This window comes from Silurus meridionalis, chromosome 6 (assembly GCF_014805685.1).
Source record: "Silurus meridionalis isolate SWU-2019-XX chromosome 6, ASM1480568v1, whole genome shotgun sequence".
NCBI classification, from domain to species: domain Eukaryota; kingdom Metazoa; phylum Chordata; class Actinopteri; order Siluriformes; family Siluridae; genus Silurus; species Silurus meridionalis.
In genome coordinates, this window is record NC_060889.1 from 33,075,313 (window position 1) to 33,095,954 (window position 20,642).

General features: G+C 43.6%; 2 protein-coding genes across 5 annotated transcripts; both read left to right on the forward strand.

Moving 5' to 3' along the window:
* Nucleotides 1-2,411: 2,411 nt before the first annotated feature.
* Nucleotides 2,412-13,170, forward strand: eif2b5 (eukaryotic translation initiation factor 2B, subunit 5 epsilon). The gene is made up of 16 exons (XM_046851290.1): nucleotides 2,412-2,869; nucleotides 3,207-3,331; nucleotides 3,433-3,618; nucleotides 3,809-3,986; nucleotides 6,382-6,462; nucleotides 6,549-6,626; nucleotides 6,711-7,023; nucleotides 7,111-7,256; nucleotides 7,355-7,502; nucleotides 7,611-7,712; nucleotides 7,812-7,919; nucleotides 9,178-9,268; nucleotides 9,436-9,559; nucleotides 9,710-9,835; nucleotides 10,082-10,192; nucleotides 12,827-13,170. The coding sequence occupies exons 1-16, from the start codon at nucleotides 2,720-2,722 to the stop codon at nucleotides 12,881-12,883; spliced, it is 2,124 nt and encodes a 707-aa protein (XP_046707246.1). The 5' UTR covers nucleotides 2,412-2,719; the 3' UTR covers nucleotides 12,884-13,170.
* Nucleotides 13,171-14,083: 913 nt separating this feature from the next.
* Nucleotides 14,084-17,463, forward strand: LOC124387161 (zinc finger protein 239-like). 4 transcript variants are annotated; one of them, XM_046851323.1, is made up of 3 exons: nucleotides 14,084-14,713; nucleotides 15,896-16,022; nucleotides 16,537-17,463. In XM_046851323.1, exon 3 carries the CDS (start codon nucleotides 16,564-16,566, stop codon nucleotides 17,272-17,274), a length of 711 nt encoding a protein of 236 aa, XP_046707279.1. In that variant the 5' UTR covers nucleotides 14,084-14,713; nucleotides 15,896-16,022; nucleotides 16,537-16,563; the 3' UTR covers nucleotides 17,275-17,463. The 4 variants fall into 4 exon arrangements, with proteins under 4 accessions (XP_046707279.1, XP_046707278.1, XP_046707277.1 ...); XM_046851322.1 differs by having other exon boundaries at nucleotides 15,896-15,981; XM_046851321.1 differs by lacking the exon at nucleotides 15,896-16,022 and having other exon boundaries at nucleotides 14,086-14,713.
* The last annotated feature ends 3,179 nt before the right edge of the window (nucleotides 17,464-20,642 follow it).

The following is a 20,642-nucleotide window of genomic DNA, read 5'->3' on the forward strand; positions in this document are numbered from 1 at the left end:
TTGAATTGAATTTTCATTTCGGTGCATCCCTAAAATATTATCGTTGGTGTGGCCCTCTGACACAATTCAGGTTTCTCATGTGGCCCCTTGTAAAAATTAATTGCCCCCCCTGCGGTATATTCATCTCACGCACATGCGCATTTGACGAAAATACCGTATTAAACTCAAGCGAAGTGAACACGCACATAAAAACCCCACAAAGGCTGTGTTTTCTACCCTGAAACACGTGAAATCAAAGCATTGATCTGTTCTGACTGACACACGTGAAAGAACTGCTTCGAGAAGCAACAACGGAATACGAGGCAGATTTGTGTGTGAGACAGTGCACACAATGTTCATTGTTGAAAATGACTGTCCTGTGGTCTTAGAACTGTAGGAGTCAATTTCTGTCATTATGTTGGTGTGTGACATTTACAATAAATCTGGCTGAGCAGAGGTGTGTGTGTGTGAGACAGTGCACACAATGTTAATTGTTGAAAATGACTGTCCTGTGGTCTTAGAACTGTAGAAGTCAATTTCTGTCATTATGTTGGTGTGTGACATTTACAATAAATCTGGCTGAGCAGAGGTGTGTGTGTGTGTGTGTGTGTGTGTGTGTGTGTGTGTGTGTGTGTGTGTGTAAGAGGAAGGGATGGTTGATGTTCATGTGTGCCCATGTGTATGATGTGGCTCTTTGCGGTAACCCAAGTAAAAAATGTGGCTCTCGGTCTCTGACTGGTTGGCCCCCCCTGCAGTAGGAGAATGCTGAGGATGGAGCCACCAGGAAGAAGGAAAAGAGGAAGACCAAGGAGGAGGTTTATGGATGTGGTGAGGAAACACATGCAGGTAGTTGGTGTGAAAGAGGCAGATGTAGAGGACAGGGGGTATGGAGACACATGATCTGCTGTGGAGACCCCTAATGGGTACAGCCGAAAGAAGAAGAAGAAAATATATATATAATGATGGACAATAAAACCCAAACTCATCCTGATTTGAGTGATACCAAGAGTGATTATAAATCATAAACACACACTACAAACACTGTGGAGTGAGAAATACCATGAGCTCCAGATTGTGTGATTATGAGTGATGTTCTTTACACAAACTGTTGGAGTTGTGGAACCAGGAGCAACTGAACAATAAATTCAGTTTAGATTGGACACCAACTCCTTCATGTCAGAGCATCTAAATGTTCAATGATCTCAGGTGCTTCCCTTTTGTCTTGATCAGTGGCGGCTACTGGTCTGTCAGAGAGGGGAAGCTCATTTTCGGCCTACATCATAAAATTGTCTATTTATTTAAAAGTAAATTCTGCCCTACGTTCCTTTTCAAGAAAATGGTCTGTGACCCTGTCGTACCAACTAGGAGTCTTTTCAAGTGACTTGACCAGTGTCCTCTCAATGGCCAGCAGAGCTAGGCTGCTTAAACGGCCTTGGCCCATTGTGTTTTGGGTGTAGGACTTGAGTCGCTTTAAACAGGAGAAGCTCCTTTCTACACCTGCAGATGTAGCTCCAATTGTTGCCACTAATGAGAACAGTTTGTAAAGCTGAGGCATTGCACTGTCCAACTCCATGTCTTTAAGGAACACCAAGTAATCACACAGCTTTCCCTGTTACCCTGCAAGTCCTGATCTGAATACAGGACTTGAAGTTCTGACCTCAGTCTTCCTGAATCAAAGTGATGGCCATGAATGAAGGAATGAATGAATGAATGAACGATCTAAAAAAATATTAAACTCTGTAAAACTGAAACAAGGAATGTGGTGTATAATTGTGTGAAATGTATGATGAAAATCAAGCAATTTCGCCAAGCAAATATCAAAGAAATAGGTTGCAGCAGTTTTTATTTCGACTGAACTTGAGAAATCCGCGATGGGACTGAGCGCGAATAGCTTCAGTGATTCCTTATAGTACAGAATCGCTGTCAGTCAAAAGGAGATGCAGTCTTCGACAGACCCTCCAATCATCACGCAGAAGCTCGGAGTCCGGGCCAGCCCACTCCCCATTCACCCCCAGAGACGCTGAGCGTCCGTGGGCGGGACATAATCGCAGCGTTTATCCAATGACCGTCCGTGGGCGGGACATAATCGCAGCGTTTATCCAATGACCGTCCGTGGGCGGGACATAATCGCAGCGTTTATCCAATGAGCGTCTAGTTTCGAAGCGCTGAAAAAACCCGTTCAAAGCAGCCCCATTGAAGTCAATGGACGCTGGGCTTCAATAGGGAAATGCACTGTGACGCTGCGGGAATGTATGAGAAGGAAATCGAGTCAGCCGACCTGCTATATGTAACTGATTCTGAACGAACTCGTCTTTGAGATGAACGTTTTCTAACGCATTTTTAGTCAATAAAATGTTAATACAATAGTACATATTTGACCATTAATTTTGTGACATTATAAGGGAAGCCGAGCTTCCCTTGCAGTCTTAAAGAAATCGCCTCTGATCATTGCTGAGATGTTTCTACACCTTGACTGGAGTCCCCTGTGGAAAAGGTTATTGATTGGACATGGTTAAAGACACACAGTTCTCTACAGAAGGTCTCACAGCTGACAATGCAGATCAGAGCAAACCACAAGCCATGACGTCAGAGGAACTGCTGCAGAACTCAGGATTGGTGTAGAGATCTGGAGAAGGTCACACACACACACACATTACAGCTGCACGTGGAATGCTTGGGGGCACGCGCGGCTTTCTGTCCTCGTTGGCGTCCCGTAGCCCGCTGTGACGTCAGAAGCATCATGGCGGCGAAAGCGGGGAAGCAGCAGAACCGTGTGGGGAGGAAGAGCGGCTCCGGGGAGCAAGATGAGGAGGAACAGCCGCTTCAGGCCGTGCTGGTGGCCGACAGCTTCAACCGAAGATTCTTCCCCATCACTAAAGACCAGCCCCGGGTGAGTTTATATCCACCTTATTCCCGGGCTAGGCTAGGCTAGCTAGGCTAGGCTAGGCTAACTCTCCTCCACCCGCTCTGACTCTCTGTGGTACCGCACAGGCCCCGCCCCCGGGGACCAGCTGACCAATCAGAGCGAGGAACCAGCCCCAGCGTGTTTCACATGTCTGATGTAACACCTGTAAATACTGAGAGCTGCTGCAGGTACACGTGGTAGTCACGTGACTGATCAGCGCCCCGCCCCCTGATCAGGACTGTAACACATTGTAAACATCGCGTGTGTCTCTCTCTCTCTCTCTCTCTCTCTCTCTCTCTCTCTCTCTCTCTCACTCTCTCAGGCTCTCCTCCCCCTGGCCAATGTCTCCATGATCGACTACACTCTGGAGTTCCTGACGTCTACAGGTGTACAGGAGACCTTCATCTTCTGCTGCTGGATGTCCAACAAGATAAAAGCTCATCTGCTGTGAGGCCCTGCGTTTACTCTGTCTCTTTCTCACACACACACACACACACACACACACAGAGTCACAGAGTACTGAGACATGTGTGTGTGTGTGTGTACAGGAAGTCGAAGTGGTGTCGTCCCAGCTCCCCGAACACGGTCCACATCATCACGTCGGAGCTGTACCGCTCTCTGGGAGACGTGCTGAGGGACGTGGACACCAAAACCCTCGTCCGCTCAGACTTCATCCTGGTGTACGGAGACGTGGTGTCCAACATCGACCTGTCCCCCGCCCTGCAGCAGCACAAGTGTGTGTGTGTGTGTGTGTGTGTGTGTGTCTGTCTTAGGTCTATAGTATGGTCTGTTTTTTATTTATAAACATTCTATCTCTCTCTCTCTCTCTCTCTCTCTCTCTCTCTCTCTTATTCCCTTTGTCTTTTTTCTCTCTCATTTCATCTATCTCTCTGTCTCTCCCTCCCTCCTCCTCCCTCTCCCCAGACTGAGGCGTAATCAGGAGAAGAACATCTCAGTGATGACAATGATTTTTCGAGAGTCGTCTCCTGGAAACCGAACTCGCTGTGATGAGGATGATGTCATCGTTGCTGTAGATACCAAGAGTAATCGAGTTCTTCACTATCAGAAAACACAGGGGCTCAACAAGATCCACTTCCCCATGGTAACCACACAACCTGCTTATAAGCCATTGGGTTTGGGATACGCCCACCGTGATGGTGGTGATGCTGATGATAGTGGTGGTGATGCTGATGTGATGAGGACGGTGGTAGTAGTGATGATTGTGATGGTGGTGGTAATGGCAGTAGGTGGGGTGTTAGTGGTGATTGTGATGGTGTTGATGCTGGTGGTTATGGTGTTGGTGATGATGATCATGGTTGGTGGAGGTGATTGTGGTGGTGGTGATGATGGTAGTGGTGATGGTTGTGTTGGTGATGATTACGGTAGGTGGGGGTGGTGGTGATGATGCTGGTGGATATTGTGATTGTGGTGGTGATGATGGTTATGGTGTTGGTGATGATGATTATGGTTGGTGTAGGTTATTGTGGTGGTGGTGGTGATGATGGTAGTGGTGATTTATGGTGGTGATGATAATGGTGGTGATGCTGATGATAGTGGTGGTGATGCTGATGTGATGAGGACGGTGGTAGTAGTGATGATTGTGATGGTAGTGGTGGTGGTAATGGCAGTAGGTGGGGTGTTAGTGGTGATTGTGATGGTGTTGATGCTGGTGGTTATGGTGTTGATGATGATGATCATGGTTGGTGGAGGTGATTGTGGTGGTGGTGATGATGGTAGTGGTGATGGTTGTGGTGGTGATGATTACGGTACAGTTGTGTTCAAAATTATTCAACCCCACTGAAATTGATTGTTTTGGTCGGTTTGACATTCATTATGATCATTCAGTCATCCTGCTTACAATTAAATCAAAGAGGCACGTGTAGGTCAGACAAATATAACATAACATTTATAATGAAATAACCACAAATGTCTTTTCTGAGCTCACATCATTATCAGTTTTATTCAACCCCCAAGTGACATTCAATCTTAGTACTTAGTACAACATCCTTTTACAGTTATAACAGCTTTTAAACGTGAAGCATAGCTTGACACAAGTGTCTTGCAGCGATCTACGGGTATCTTCGCCCATTCATCATGGGCAAAAGCCTCCAGTTCAGTCACATTCTTAGGCTTGCGCACTGCAACTGCTTTCTTTAAGTCCCACCAGAGGTTCTCAATCGGATTTAAGTCTGGTGACTGCGATGGCCACTTCAAAATGTTCCAGCCTTTAATCTGCAACCATGCTCTAGTGGACTTGGAGGTATGCTTCGGATCATTGTCCTGTTGAAAGGTCCAACGTCTTCCAAGCCTCAGGTTTGTGACGGACTGCATCACATTGTCATCCAATATCTCCTGGTACTGAAGAGAATTCATGGTACCTTGCACACGCTGAAGCTTCCCAGTACCTGCAGAAGCAAAACAGCCCCAAAGCATGATTGATCCCCCGCCATGCTTCACAGTAGGCAAGGCTTTTCTTCATAGGCCTTGTTCTTTCTCCTAAAGGTGGGGGTGGTGGTGATGATGCTGGTGGATATTGTGATTGTGGTGGTGATGATGATGGTTATGGTGTTGGTGATGATGATTATGGTTGGTGTAGGTTATTGTGGTGGTGGTGGTGATGATGGTAGTGGTGATTTATGGTGGTGATGATAATGGTGGTGATGCTGATGATAGTGGTGGTGATGCTGATGTGATGAGGACGGTGGTAGTAGTGATGATTGTGGTGGTGGTAATGGCAGTAGGTGGGGTGTTAGTGGTGATTGTGATGGTGTTGATGCTGGTGGTTATGGTGTTGATGATGATGATCATGGTTGGTGGAGGTGATTGTGGTGGTGGTGGTGATGATGGTAGTGGTGATGGTTGTGTTGGTGATGATTACGGTAGGTGGGGGTGGTGGTGATGATGCTGGTGGATATTGTGATTGTGGTGGTGATGATGATGGTTATGGTGTTGGTGATGATGATTATGGTTGGTGTAGGTTATTGTGGTGGTGGTGGTGATGGTAGTGGTGATTTATGGTGGTGATGATAATGGTGGTGATGCTGATGATAGTGGTGGTGATCCTGATGTGATGAGGACGGTGGTAGTAGTGATGATTGTGATGGTAGTGGTGGTGGTAATGGCAGTAGGTGGGGTGTTAGTGGTGATTGTGATGGTGTTGATGCTGGTGGTTATGGTGTTGATGATGATCATGGTTGGTGGAGGTGATTGTGGTGGTGGTGATGATGGTAGTGGTGATGGTTGTGGTGGTGATGATTACGGTAGGTGGGGGTGGTGGTGATGATGCTGGTGGATATTGTGATTGTGGTGATGATGATGATGATGGTGGTTATGGTAGGGGTGGTGGTGATGATTGTGGTGATGGTGCTGGTGGTGATTGTGGTGATGTTGAGGATCATGATGGTGGGGTTGGTAATTATAATGACAGTGGGTGGGTTGATGATGATGATGATGATGAAGATGGTGTGCATGGCGTTAATGAGACGTGTTTGTTACAGAATATTTTCCACAGTGGCAGTGAGGAGTTTGATATCCGTCATGATCTGCTGGACTGTCACATCAGCATCTGTTCCCCACAGGTGTGTTTACTCTTCTCTCTCTCACACACACACACACTCTGCAGCTGTAAGAATGTGTAAGTGGAATATTCTCGGCTGTTCCTCAGGTGGCTGAACTCTTCACTGATAACTTTGACTATCAGACCAGGAACGACTTTGTACGGGGCATTTTGGTCAACGAGGAGGTCAGAACACACACACACACACACACACACACACACACACACACACACACACTGTGCTGAAAGTGACTTCCTGTTTCCTGTTAGATTTTGGGGAATCAGATCCACATGTACGTGAGTAAAGACAGCTACGGCGCTCGCGTGTCCAACCTGCACATGTACGATTCAGTGTCCTGCGATCTGATTGGCCGCTGGGCGTATCCCATCACCCCCGAGGCGAACTTCTCAGACGAGGAGGGGCGGAGCTGCACGCACTCACGCCACAACGTTTACAGGGAAGTGGGCGTTGGCCTGGGACACGGCAGCCTGATGGAGGAGAACGTTCTGATTGGACGAAACACTGTGATCGGCGCTAACTGCAGCCTATCAAACACTGTGATCGGGGCCAACTGTCTCATCGGTAACACTTCCTGTTTCACTTTCACTTGAGACGCCCACTGTCCGGTGTTGCACTCTGATTGGGGTGCGTTGTGTGTGTGTCTCCTAGGAGACGGTGTGGTGTTGGACAGAGCGTTTATCTGGAACAGTGTTCGTATCGGTGACGGTGTGACGGTGCGTCAGTCTGTGATCTGTGACGGTGTGGAGGTGAAGCATGGAGTCTCACTCAAACCGCAGTGTGTCCTTGCCTACAACGTGAGAACGCGCGCACACACACACACACACTGCACTCTCCTCAATGTATCCCTATCACTCCCACCCCTGACCTTTGCCCTGTGTCTGGCGGTGTGTAGGTGGTGGTGGGGCCAGACGTGTCTCTCCCTGAGGGGACGGTTGTGTCTCTTCATTACCCAGACGAGGAGGAGGAGGAAGATGATGAGGACGAGTTCCTGAGTGATGATAATGACGTCAGTGTCCATAAAGACAAGACCAAACACAAAGGTATTCCATGCCGGAGAGATGTGGGGGCGGAGCTAACCTGGTGCTGTTCTCTGATTGGTTAAACACACAGACAGACGTCAGAGCATTATTTTACGTGTGTGTGTTTAGCGTATAACCCTGCTGAGGTGGGTGCTGAGGGGCAGGGCTACCTGTGGAAGAACAGCAGCCTTGATGATGCAGAGGAGGAGGAGCTAACACAGTGCATCTGGGGTAACACACACACACACACACACACACACACACACCCCTTAATATGAGAGCTCTGTGATTAGTGTTTGTGTACTAATCTGTGTGTGTGTGTGTGTATAGGGCTGGTTCTGAAGTCCAATCCTGACACTGAGACGGAGAGTGAGGCCAGTGAGGGGTCACATGACCCCGGGAGTCGCTCGGAGTCACCTGAGCTCGACGATGTTAAAGGTACCGACATGCTGGCTGTGTCCCAAACCACTTTCCATGGTTACCATGATGACAGACCGTTGCCTCGGCTCGGCCGCACGTGCGGGAAAGTCGTTGTTCGGGTCGCACTGGCCAATAGGACCGAATGGTTGTCATAGTAACTGTGAGCAGTTGGTACTAGCAGCGGGTAGCATATTAAGAATTATGCAAGTGTAGTTAGCGTGCGGTGTAGGACACTGGTGCCATGGTAATTGCGATCGAGGTGCACTATTCACACACCTTTGTGAGAGTGGTTTGAGACGTAGGGTGTCATGGTAACCAGAAATCGCTTGTAGTGTAATCTAAAGAGCTCAGGATGGTCTGTGTTGGTGTTCTGTCCTCATGGCAAATCTCGCTAGCTCGTGAACAGTAAGTACCGTATTTTCCGGACTATTTTTCCCCATGCTTTAAACTCCGCGGCTTAAACAACGAAGCGGCTAATTTATGGATTTTTCCTGGGTTTTTCCCGGTTTCACAAACTTCAAGATAAAAAACTGAACCCCAAAATATCAGACCAATGAAATTGCAGAATGGGTTCAGGTGAACCAATGAAACTCTTTTTATTAAATCAGATGCGCTCCCACTGAATCGGGCCGCACCACATCATAAATATGGATGATGTTCCTCTGAGGTTTGACCTGCCGCTCACTCGGACTGTCTACAGGAAATGAGAATCATTCGTCACGCTGAAAACAACCGGGCATGAAAACACACTTCACCTGTGTTCTGAGCTGCACGGCATCGGGAGAAAAGATTCACCGATGGTGATTTTTAAACGCACGACGATGCTGAAAGATAAACTCCTGAGAGAAATAGTTGTGAAAGGAAGGAGGAAGACGGTGAACAATGACTTTCTTGGTCTGCTACTGTTTAGATACAAGCCGTGTAACAGACACTGTCTTTCATTAAAGCCTGTGTAAAGTTCATTAGTTTCAGTGTAGACACCTGCGGCTTATAGACAGGTGCGGCGTATTTATGTTCAAAATAAAAGTCTTTGTGAAATTGTGGGTGCGGCTTATATTTGGGTGCGTTTAATAGTCCAGAAATTGTGGTATACATTCTAAACACGCTGTACTTATGATGTCAGTGCACACCGTTTACCGCGGTAGTCATAGTGTCTGTGGTAAGCAAAGGTTAAATGTATGGCTAGATAATGAACACAGATGGTAAGTTATTTACTTATACATATTGTTTTTATGTGTGTGTGTGTGTGTGTGTGTGTGTGTGTGCATGCATGCAGTGTTTCAGAACGAGGTTCTCGGAACTCTGCAGCGAGGTCTGGAGGAGAACATCAGCTGTGACAATCTGGTTCTGGAGATAAACTCTGTGAAGTGAGTGATCAGACATGCTGAGCCCTTCTTCTCCCATGTCGAGTTCGGGATTGTGATTGGTCAGATGGTGCTGATTAAACCTGCACTTCCACCATGATATCCACGCTCTTGTTCTGACAGGTCATTGTTTCCATAGTAACGGTAGATTAACACTGAGTCTTTTGCAGGTATGCGTATAATATCTCCCTGAAGGAGGTGCTGCAGATTCTCACTAAAGTGGTTCTGGAGTTTCCTTTCCAACAGCATGGAGCTCAGATCAGTGCAGCCCAGTACTCCTCCATCCTGCTGCCGGTGAGTGTCTCTCTCTCTCTCTCTCTCTCTCTCTCTCTCCCCTCTCCCTTTCTCTCTCTCTCTCTCACATACTCTCACACTCTTACTGTCTCTTTGATGATTCATTGCTGTGAAAGGAAAACGTGTGTGTGTGTGTGTGTGTGTATGTAGCTGTTAAAGAAGTGGGCTTCAGTGTTTAAAAACTACGTGAAGCGAGCTCAGGATCAAACACACTGTATCTCCACTCTGGAGGAGGTGTTCATAGAGCATGACGCATACTGGCCCGCCCTTGCCAAGGTACAGCCACGCCCACCACATTAAGCCACACCCACAACAGTCAGACTAACAACACCGAGATATCCTGGCCACACTACAGCACAGCCACATACCCCATGCCTACAAAACATCCCAATACAAAACCATGTCCACGAATCATCCCCATACAATATTTATCCTGTGTGTGTGTGTGTGTGTGTGTGTGTGTGTGTGTGTGTGTGTGTGTGTGTGTGTGTGTGTGTGTGTGTGTGTGTGTGTGTGTGACAGGTGCTGATGAGTGTTTATCAGTTGGAGATTCTGGATGAAGACTCCATCATGCGCTGGTTCTCTCAGGGACCTCAGACAGAGCGGAGCAGAACCCTGCGCAAGAACCCTGGGGTGAGACACTGACTGGGACACAAAGTCCACTCTACCTTATACACTTTACACCTTATACTTAACACTGTCCACTTTACATTATACACTTTACACTTAACCCTGTACACTTTACATTATACACTTTACACCTTACACTTAACCCTGTCCACTTTACATTATACACTTTACACCTTACACTTAACCCTGTCCACTTTACACCTTACACTTAACCCTGTCCACTTTACATTATACACTTTACACTTAACACTGTCCACTTCACATTATACACTTCACACCTTACACTTAACCCTGTACACTTTACACTTACACTTAACACTGTCCACTTCATTATACACTTCACACTTACACTTAACCCTGTACACTTTACATTATACACTTTACACTTACACTTAACCCTGTACACTTTACATTATACACTTTACACCTTACACTTAACACTGTACACTTTACATTATACACTTTACACTTACACTTAACCCTGTCCACTTTACATTATACACTTTACACCTTACACTTAACCCTGTACACTTTACATTATACACTTTACACTTACACTTAACACTGTCCACTTTACATTATACACTTCACACCTTACACTTAACCCTGTACACTTTACATTATACACTTTACACTTACACTTAACACTGTCCACTTCACATTATACACTTTACACCTTATACTTAACACTGTACACTTTACATTATACACTTTACACCTTACATAACCCTGTCCACTTTACATTATACACTTTACACTTAACACTGTCCACTTCATTATACACTTCACCTTACACTTAACCCTGTACACTTTACATTATACACTTTACACTTAACCCTGTACACTTTACATTATACACTTTACACCTTACACTTAACCCTGTCCACTTTACATTATACACTTTACACTTAACCCTGTACACTTTACATTATACACTTTACACCTTACACTTAACCCTGTCCACTTTACACCTTACACTTTACATTATACACTTTACACTTAACACTGTCCACTTCATTATACACTTACACCTTACACTTAACCCTGTACACTTTACATTATACACTTTACATACACTTAACCCTGTACACTTTACATTATACACTTTACACCTTACTTAACCCTGTACACTTTACATTATACACTTTACACCTTACACTTAACCCTGTACACTTTACATTATACACTTTACACCTTACACTTAACCCTGTACACTTTACATTATACACTTTACACCTTACACTTAACCCTGTCCACTTTACATTATACACTTTACACTTAACACTGTCCACTTCATTATACACTTACACCTTACACTTAACCCTGTACACTTTACATTATACACTTTACACTTTACACTTAACACTGTCCACTTACATTATACACTTACATTATACACTTACACTTAACCCTGTACACTTTACATTATACACTTTACACCTTACACTTAACCCTGTACACTTTACACTTTACACTTAACACTGTCCACTTACATTATACACTTTACACCTTACACTTAACCCTGTACACTTTACATTATACACTTTACACTTAACCCTGTACACTTTACATTATACACTTTACACCTTACACTTAACCCTGTACACTTTACATTATACACTTTACACCTTACACTTAACCCTGTACACTTTACATTATACACTTTACATTTTACACTTAACCCTGTACACTTTACATTATACACTTTACATTTTACACTTAACCCTGTACACTTTACATTATACACTTTACACCTTACACTTAACCCTGTACACTTTACATTATACACTTTACACCTTACACTTAACCCTGTACACTTTACATTATACACTTTACACCTTACACTTAACCCTGTACACTTTACATTGTACACTTTACACCTTACACTTAACCCTGTACACTTTACATTGTACACTTTACACCTTACACTTAACCCTGTCCACTTTACATTATACACTTTACATCTTACACTTAACCCTGTACACTTTATGCTGTACACTTTACATTATACACTCTACACCGTACAGTTAACCCTTGATACCTTGCACCGTATGCTTTACACTTCACGCTCTGCCCTTAACACTTTACTTCTTATTTTTTTAAGCCTTACGTTGTATTTATTACGCTTTACACCTGAACCCTTCATGCTTTACTCTTTACACTGAATGCTATGGACACTGCATAAAATGTAAATAAAACAGATTGCAATGTTTAGCAAATCTCATAACCCCATATTTTATTCCCAGTAGAACATACAAAACATCAAATGTTGAAGCTGAGGAAATGTGCTATTTTAAAGAAAAATAAGGTCATTTTTAATTTGCTGTGTGCAGCAGGTCTCTGGTCAGTGTACAGGCTGATGTTAAAGCAGAAGGGATGCTACACAGGGGGAAACATGTCTGCACTTATTTGAGGTCTTCTGCCATCAAATTCAAAAAGACCTTATTTTTACCATTAAAATAGTACATTTCTTTAGTTTGCACATGATATATCTTGTGTTCTATTGGGAATAAAATATGGGTTTATGAGATTTACAAATCATTACATCCTGTTTTTATGTTTCACACTGCATCCCAACTTTTTTGGAATTCTGGTTGTAATTAAGACTGTAATCTTTGTGTGTGTTTTTGTGTGCAGCTGCTGAAGTTTATCCAGTGGTTAGAGGAGGCTGAGGAGTCTTCAGAGGGAGACTAAACACCATGTCACTCTGTGTGTGTGTGTGTGTGTGTGTGTGTGTGTGTGTGTGTGTGTGAGAGAGCATCAGAACTGACTAACTCAGTAATTGTGAATGCTAATAGGGACCCAGTGTGTTTATTAGCACTTACTACTGCTTGTGTAAAACTGCTTTAGCTGCGTGAGTAGTTACCTTGGACACGACCTTTTGACCTTGCTGATCTGGGAGGTAGCTATAACATGATGATGTAATATTCCAACATTGTTTGTTTGGCAGATGTGAGATGTATGTAAAGACTGGAATGAAAGATTTTGCGTGTGTGTTTTGTGTCCAGAGATTATGGGATGTAGGAGGAGACATGTTTCTGTCTTTGATGGAATTCTGAGAACAAGAAAAAAGAAATTAAGGGAATATTGTCTTTCCCCTAAATATACACATGCTGCTTAGGAGAAAGTCCCCACCCGGATGTAGATCAGCAGATTGGATCCTGACTGCAGTGATGAATGTTTCTTCTGCACCACATTATCATACCCTAACTGCAGTGAGGAGCTTCTCATTTTTCACACATCCATGTGGAAAGGTCTCCTTTGCTGGAGAAGTTTAATATGTTTAATAGTAAAGAGAATTTCCACATAACATTGTGAGGAGAACTGAAGGGATATGGGACTAAACAGCTCTGTAGTCTTCAGAAAACCACTTATCTGTGAATGAAGCAATGGATAAAGCTTTTGTTCTGATGAGTTCAGATTTGCACTGTTCCAGGGTGATGGGTGCATCAGGGAAGATGAACACCTATCATGCCTGGTGCACACAGTACAAGCCTGTGGTGAAAGTGCTAAGATCTGGGGTTATGAGCTTGAAGGACCTCCTGAACTCTGTCAGTAGTACCGGTTTATATCCATGCTCTCACTCTGATATTGTTATTATTGTTAAAAATTATCATTTCTATTTGTAGCATCTTCCTGGAATCAGTAATTATACAAATAAACAGTAAGTAAATATAATAAACCATATTTTATTGTAATCCCTCCATTAACAGTCTGTTTTCAGGTTGTTCATTGAGTGATTTAAAAAGGATTTATACAGGATTGATACCAACAAAGCCAAGGTCAGGTGTCTGAAGTAGTTTTGATAGGATGAGGAGGAGTGTATTTCAGGATGAGGAGGAGTAAACCTCAATGGACAGAATTTTAATTTTATTCGATAAAATCTGTGCTCATATTTAGTCTGATCTACAGTACATCACTGCAGCCAGCAGATGGCGCTCAGGTTCAGTCAGATCTACAGTACATCACTGCAGCCAGCAGATGGCGCGCAGGTTCAGTCAGATCTACAGTACATCACTGCAGCCAGCAGATGGCGCGCAGGTTCAGTCAGTTATACAGTACATCACTGCAGCCAGCAGGTGGCGCTTAGGTTCAGTCAGATCTACAGTACATCACTGCAGCCAGCAGATGGCGCTCAGGTTCAGTCAGATCTACAGTACATCACTGCAGCCAGCAGATGGCGCTCAGGTTCAGTCAGATCTACAGTACATCACTGCAGCCAGCAGGTGGCGCTCAGGTTCAGTCAGATCTACAGTACATCACTGCAGCCAGCAGGTGGCGCTCAGGTTCAGTCAGATATACAGTACATCACTGCAGCCAGCAGGTGGCGCTTAGGTTTAGTCAGATCTACAGTACATCACTGCAGCCAGCAGGTGGCGCTCAGGTTGTCAGATCTACAATACATTACTGCAGCCAGCAGGTGGCGCTGATAAACCATATCACCAAACACCTCCATGTGAAAGGTGGAGGAGAAGAAAAGCTGCATTGTTGTGTGTTGAGCAGATGCAGGTCCACGCCGTCATGGTGAGTTCAGCTGGATTTTCTGATTAAACATTAGCACATGATCTAATACTAATATAACCTGCACCCTATCTAGTGCACTAGATGTAGTCTAGGAGCCGATTAGGGTTTGGTCTTCAGCAGACTGTGGTGTTTATAGAAGGTGTTTATTATTAATGCCTGGTTGCAGATTATAAAAATGACCTTGTGTCCTGATGTGATGAACATTATGCTGGACCTGAGAGATTCATCACATCTCCAAGATGTTTCTACAAAACACAGTACAGTATCCAACTTGACCCAAAGTCTATCAGCAGATCTGTAGTGTTCCATCAAAACCTGGAGAAATGAATCTGAGATTTCTGTTTAAATGGCGTGTAGACACACACAACACAAACAACTTACAGCACACAACACACACACACACACACACAACATACAACCCACAAACAGCACGCAACACACAGCACACAACACGCACTACACAGAGTCAGGCCCATAAGTATTTGTACAGTGCCCCAAACTTCTAAATGTCTTCTCTGTATGTCACCATGGTGGACTTTAAATAAATAACAGAGATGAGAGAAGTGTGGACCTTCAGCTTTATTTGAAGGACTTTAATAAAAAATGACACCTTTTAATTTTCATGATCTCAGGAATTGGACACGTGACTGAAGCAGTTTGATGGCCAGATGTGGCCTGTTTTTACTGATTTCAGGAGAGTTGATTCCAGGTGTTACATTTGCATTTGGTGTCTGTGAAATCTTTCTGAGGTGTAAAGAAAGTCAATGCAAGTGAAGGATCATCATTAATCTGAGAATTTGAGCAGGACCTTTAGTATGTCCAATCAACATTCTCTACATTCTTATGGTGATGCACTGGTGAACTCAGCAACACTGAAAGACCTGGAAGATCACAGAATTGTTCCCTTGGTGAAGAACATTTCATTCACAACATCTTTCCAAGTCAAGAACACTCTGAAGCAGGTAGAAGTATTCTCTTTAAAGAATACAGTTGAGAGACCTTAACAAATATACATATAGAGGATTCAAACCAGTGGATACAATCCAGAGCAGAAATACCAGATAAGCCTGCTGGAAAACATCTACAAGTTTAGTTCTGGAAGAAGATGAACATTTGTCTAAATTATAGGAAGGTACGTATAAGGAGACAAAAAAGGAATGATCGTTGTCTTTCTTTACACAGATAGAACTCTCCATGGCCACCAGGACTGGGCAAAGTTCTACATGTGTAGAGGGAATTAAGTGAAGGAGAAAAGGGGAGGAAACCAGGTTTGGATGTTCTGCCAGTTTTTGGGGACACTAGAAGCCTGGTAATTGAGGATGTGGAGAAAATCTCTTAAATCTCTAAACAAAAACTGGATTAACAGTTGATGATTAGTTTGTGTGTGTGTGTGTGTGTGTGTGTGTGTGTGTGTGTGTTGTGTGTGTGTGCTGTGTGTTGTGTGTTGTGTGTGTGTGTGTGTGTGTGTGTGTATTCTGCCGGTTCAGCCACTCTCTCTGGTCATGGATACTGAAAGCACATAGAGATAGAAAGTAAACTGGCTGTAATTGGACACAGGTCAGAAGCGACATGTACAATGTTCAAAAAGTTGTTTCCCTGCTGTATAAACCAGAGACATTCTAAAGGTTGTACCAGTGCAGATACCAGGATATCGTGTATCAGGGTTGAAAAGTGTCCAGGTCACTGTGTGTATGCAGGTTGCACTAATGAGGGTAACAGGCTTGGAAATTCTTCAGGACCAATGTGATTGGCTAAATCCTGACAATCATTATTCAATCATGTGAATACCATGTTTAATTTCAAATCCTGATCATCTGCTCTAGATATGAACAATTCCCTGTCACACCCTGATGTCTGCAACAAGCTCAAGCAAGACTTCTGATCCTGTCTGCATAAACATCACTCATGCACAAATGTCTGAAATAATCCATCCTAAAGCAGAGAAGTCCTATCAGTGCTCAGAGTGTGGGAAGAGTTTTACCCAGCTCAGCACACTTCAGAGGCATCAGCGCATCCATACAGGAGAGAAGACTCACCACTGTCTACTGTGTGGGAAGAGTTTCAATCAGCAGAGCACCTTTCAGAGACACCAACGCGTCCACACGGGGGAGAAGCCGTATCGCTGCTCCGAGTGTGGGACCAGTTTCACTATCCAGAGTAATCTTAGACGACACCAACGCATCCACACGGGAGAGAAACCCTATCACTGCTTACTGTGTGGGAAACGCTTTACTAACCACAGCACCCTCCAGCACCACCAGCGCATCCACACCGGGGAGAAACCCTACCAGTGCTCCCACTGCGGAAGGGGCTTCACTGAACACGGGACTCTGCAGAGACACCAACGTGTCCACACCGGAGAGACGCCTTACCACTGCCTGGACTGTGGGAAGAGTTTCAAACAGCAAACTGCTCTCCAGCAACATCACCGCATCCACACCGGGGAGAAGCCCTACCATTGCACACAGTGTGGGAAGAACTTCATTCAACAATCTCACCTTCAGCAACACCAGCGTACTCATCGTGCAGACGAGTCGTACGTGTGGGAGGAGTTTTACTAACCCAAGTCCGTTTCTACATCAGTGTGTTTCGGCATTGTTTAATTCATTCAGATGGAGTTCATGTGATTCCTGAATAAACATCATCTGTTTCTTGTTTATCTCCTAACAAACAGCAATAAATGATTTACTATAGTATAAGTCCTCTTATTATAAAAGCACAGCAGGACAATAAAGCTCATGTAATGTGTAGGTGATGTCTGGTGTTCATTCTCCAAAGATTAGGGTGTAGACCTGCCTGTACAGGTACACAAACAGCATGTGGAGAATCCTCATGACATGCTTATGAAGTTTGTCCCATGCTGTCCTCTTTGTATGGACTGATGAGACAGTGATGTTCTGAACTTTTGAAGTGAAGAGTTAACACTTAATCAGATTTACAGAAATTTGTGAAATCCATATAAACATTTAACCTTATTAATGAGTCTGTATAAGGTTTACTGAGTGAGCCAGTGGGGGAAGTGGTGAGGCAAAAACCCCTGAGGCTTCAGAATAAAAAGAGACCATTAGAGTAAACAAACTCGGAGGAAAACTCTGTCCTGACACCCGAATGATTGATAGATAGATGGACTAAAGTTAAAAGAAATACCAGCAAAATGATTGAAATGCAGTGTAATAGCACTGAAATACCCCCGGAATATCCAGAGACAGGTTTATTTTCACACGTCTACAGCACTCAAGATAATAAAGGTACAAAACGATAATAAACACATCATTTTAAGTAGAATGTGAATGTGATTTTAATTCCAACCCCAATTACAAAAAAGTTGGAACATTGTGTAAAATGCAGTGGCGGGCGGTCAGGGCCAGCAAAGCAGATTATCCTTCTCCATACATAGCAGATTATCCTTCTCCATACCTCTCTGTCCTCTACATCTGCCTCCTTCAACCCAGCTACCTGCATGTCTTCTCTCACCACATCCATAAACCGCCTTCTTGGTCTTCCTCTTTTGTTCCTTCCTGGTGGCTCCTTCCTGGTTTCCTCAGCATTGTCCTACTGATATACCCCATGTCTCTCCTCTGCACATGTCCAAACCATCTCAATCTCGCCTCCCTCACCTTGTCTCCATAACGTCCTACATGTGCTGTCCCTCTAATAAACTCATTTCTAATCCTGTCTATCGTCATCACTCCCAACGAACATCTCAACATCTTCAGCTCTGCTACCTCCAGCTCCACCTCCTGTCTTTTACTCAATGCCACTGTCTCTAATCCATACAACATCTCAGGTCTCACCACAGTCCTATAAACTTTCCCTTTCACTCTCACAGACACTCTTCTATCACAAACCACTCCTGCTTTTACTTTTCTTCACTCTTAACTGTATTCCCCTGTAGTTACTGCAGGTCTGCACATCTCCCTTATGCTTAAAGATCAGTACCAGCACACTTCTTCTCCATTCCTCAGGCATCTTCTCACCTTCCAAAATCTTGTTAAACAATCTGGTTAAAAACTCCACTGCATCTCTCCTAAACATCTCCATGCTTCTACCTGTATGTCATCTGGTTTAACCGACTTTCCACTCTTCATCCTCTTAATCGCTGCTCTCAGTTCCTCCTTACTAATCCTATCCACTTCCTGCTTTACCATCTCCACACCATCCAACCTTCTCTCTCTCTTATTTTCCTCGTTCATTAGCTGCTCAAAATACTCCCTCAATCTTCTCAACACACTCTCCTCACTAGTCAACACATTGCTCTAACTTGCCGGTTCCTCTGCCTGGCCAATCAGTACAAATCCTTTTCTCCTTCCTTAGTGTCCAACTTCTCCTACAGCTCCTCATATGCCCAAACTTACACTTATAAAGAACATCTTCATTTTTATCTCCACATGATCCGTGTAAAGCTGCTCTGAGACAATGTTCATTATTAAAAGTGCAAAACAAATAAACATGAATTTAATTGAATTTAATTTAAAAATGGGTGGAGCTTCAACAATCTGTGAAAGACTGTGTTTACAAACTGGGGAACAATTTTAGAATAATGTTCCTCAACATCAACTTGCAAACCAGTTGAATAGCTCATCATTAGAGAACATCATAATATCATCAAAAGTTTCAGGGAATCTGTTGAATTCTCTGTGCACCAGGGACAAGGGGGAAAATCGATTTTGGATGACCATGATCTTCGGGTCCTCAGGGGCCACTGCATTCAAAACAGTCATTAATCTGTAATAAAATAACTGCATGGGCTTATTAACACCTCCAGAAATCATTGTCTGTGAACATAGTTCTCCATGTCATCCACAAATGCAGGTTAAATCTCTATGATGCAAAGAAGAAGGTGTGCGTGAACATGATCCATCCTCTCTGGGCCAAAGCTCATTTAAAATGTACTGAGGCAAAGTGGAAAACCTTTCACCATTTGAAAGCATTTGGTGCATCATGAAACAAAAAATACAACAAAGGAAACCCAGAACTGTTGAGCAGTTCGAATCCTGTATCAGACACATGTAGGACAACATTCCTCTCCCAAAACTTCAGCAACTGCTCTCCACAGGTCCAGATGTATATGGACTGAAGACGTAATGATAAAATTGATAAAAATTGTCCCTGAAACTTGTTGTAGCCATAAAAATAAATTACATTATTATTTTTTTTTGTAGTTATATTCGTAGTTAAAACCGTAGATTTTCGGGTGAAATATGGATTCATGGGATTTGCACATCATTGCATTCTGTTTTTATTTACATTTTACACAGTGTAAACTTTTATACCCAACTTTTCTGCAATAGTTTTTTTTTTTACCTTAAACACCAGGCTGAGAATCAGAGTAATGAATTTATAATGTTTATTTAATAATCACTCATGAAGGTTCCAGTCCCTAAGGGTGTACAGTGTGCTGAGACTGAGCTCAGATTTGAAATGAAAATGACAGGATATTTATTTCATTATTTGTCAGTTTCTCTCAGGATTTAAAAATCAACACAAACACAGCTATTTTGTTCACCTTACAAAAGTCTGTTTTGTTTACGCTCCTTCATGATCAAATGATTTTCTTCTCATGATCTCTTTTCTGTTCTGGAACGAGGTGCTGGAATGAACTTCCCCTGTAATGTCTGCACAGCTGAGCCACTGGCGATCTTCAGATGAATGGGTGAAGACCTTCCTCTTCCTGAAACACTTAACGAGTGTTTAATTTCCTGTTAGTTTTGTGTTTTTGTGTATTATAGAAAGTGTGCTATAATTCCCCTTGACGGAGTTTAGGGTTAGGGTTAGGGTTGTTGATTTATTTATTGATAGAGCCTCAAAGCGCTCAGGATAAGGGAGTCTGCTAAATGCTGCAAATGTAAATGTTTTGTTTTACTGGCACCCCATTGTTGTGGCCTTCTCAACTCAAGTACATTATGTGCCATCTAGTGGTCTGAAAATG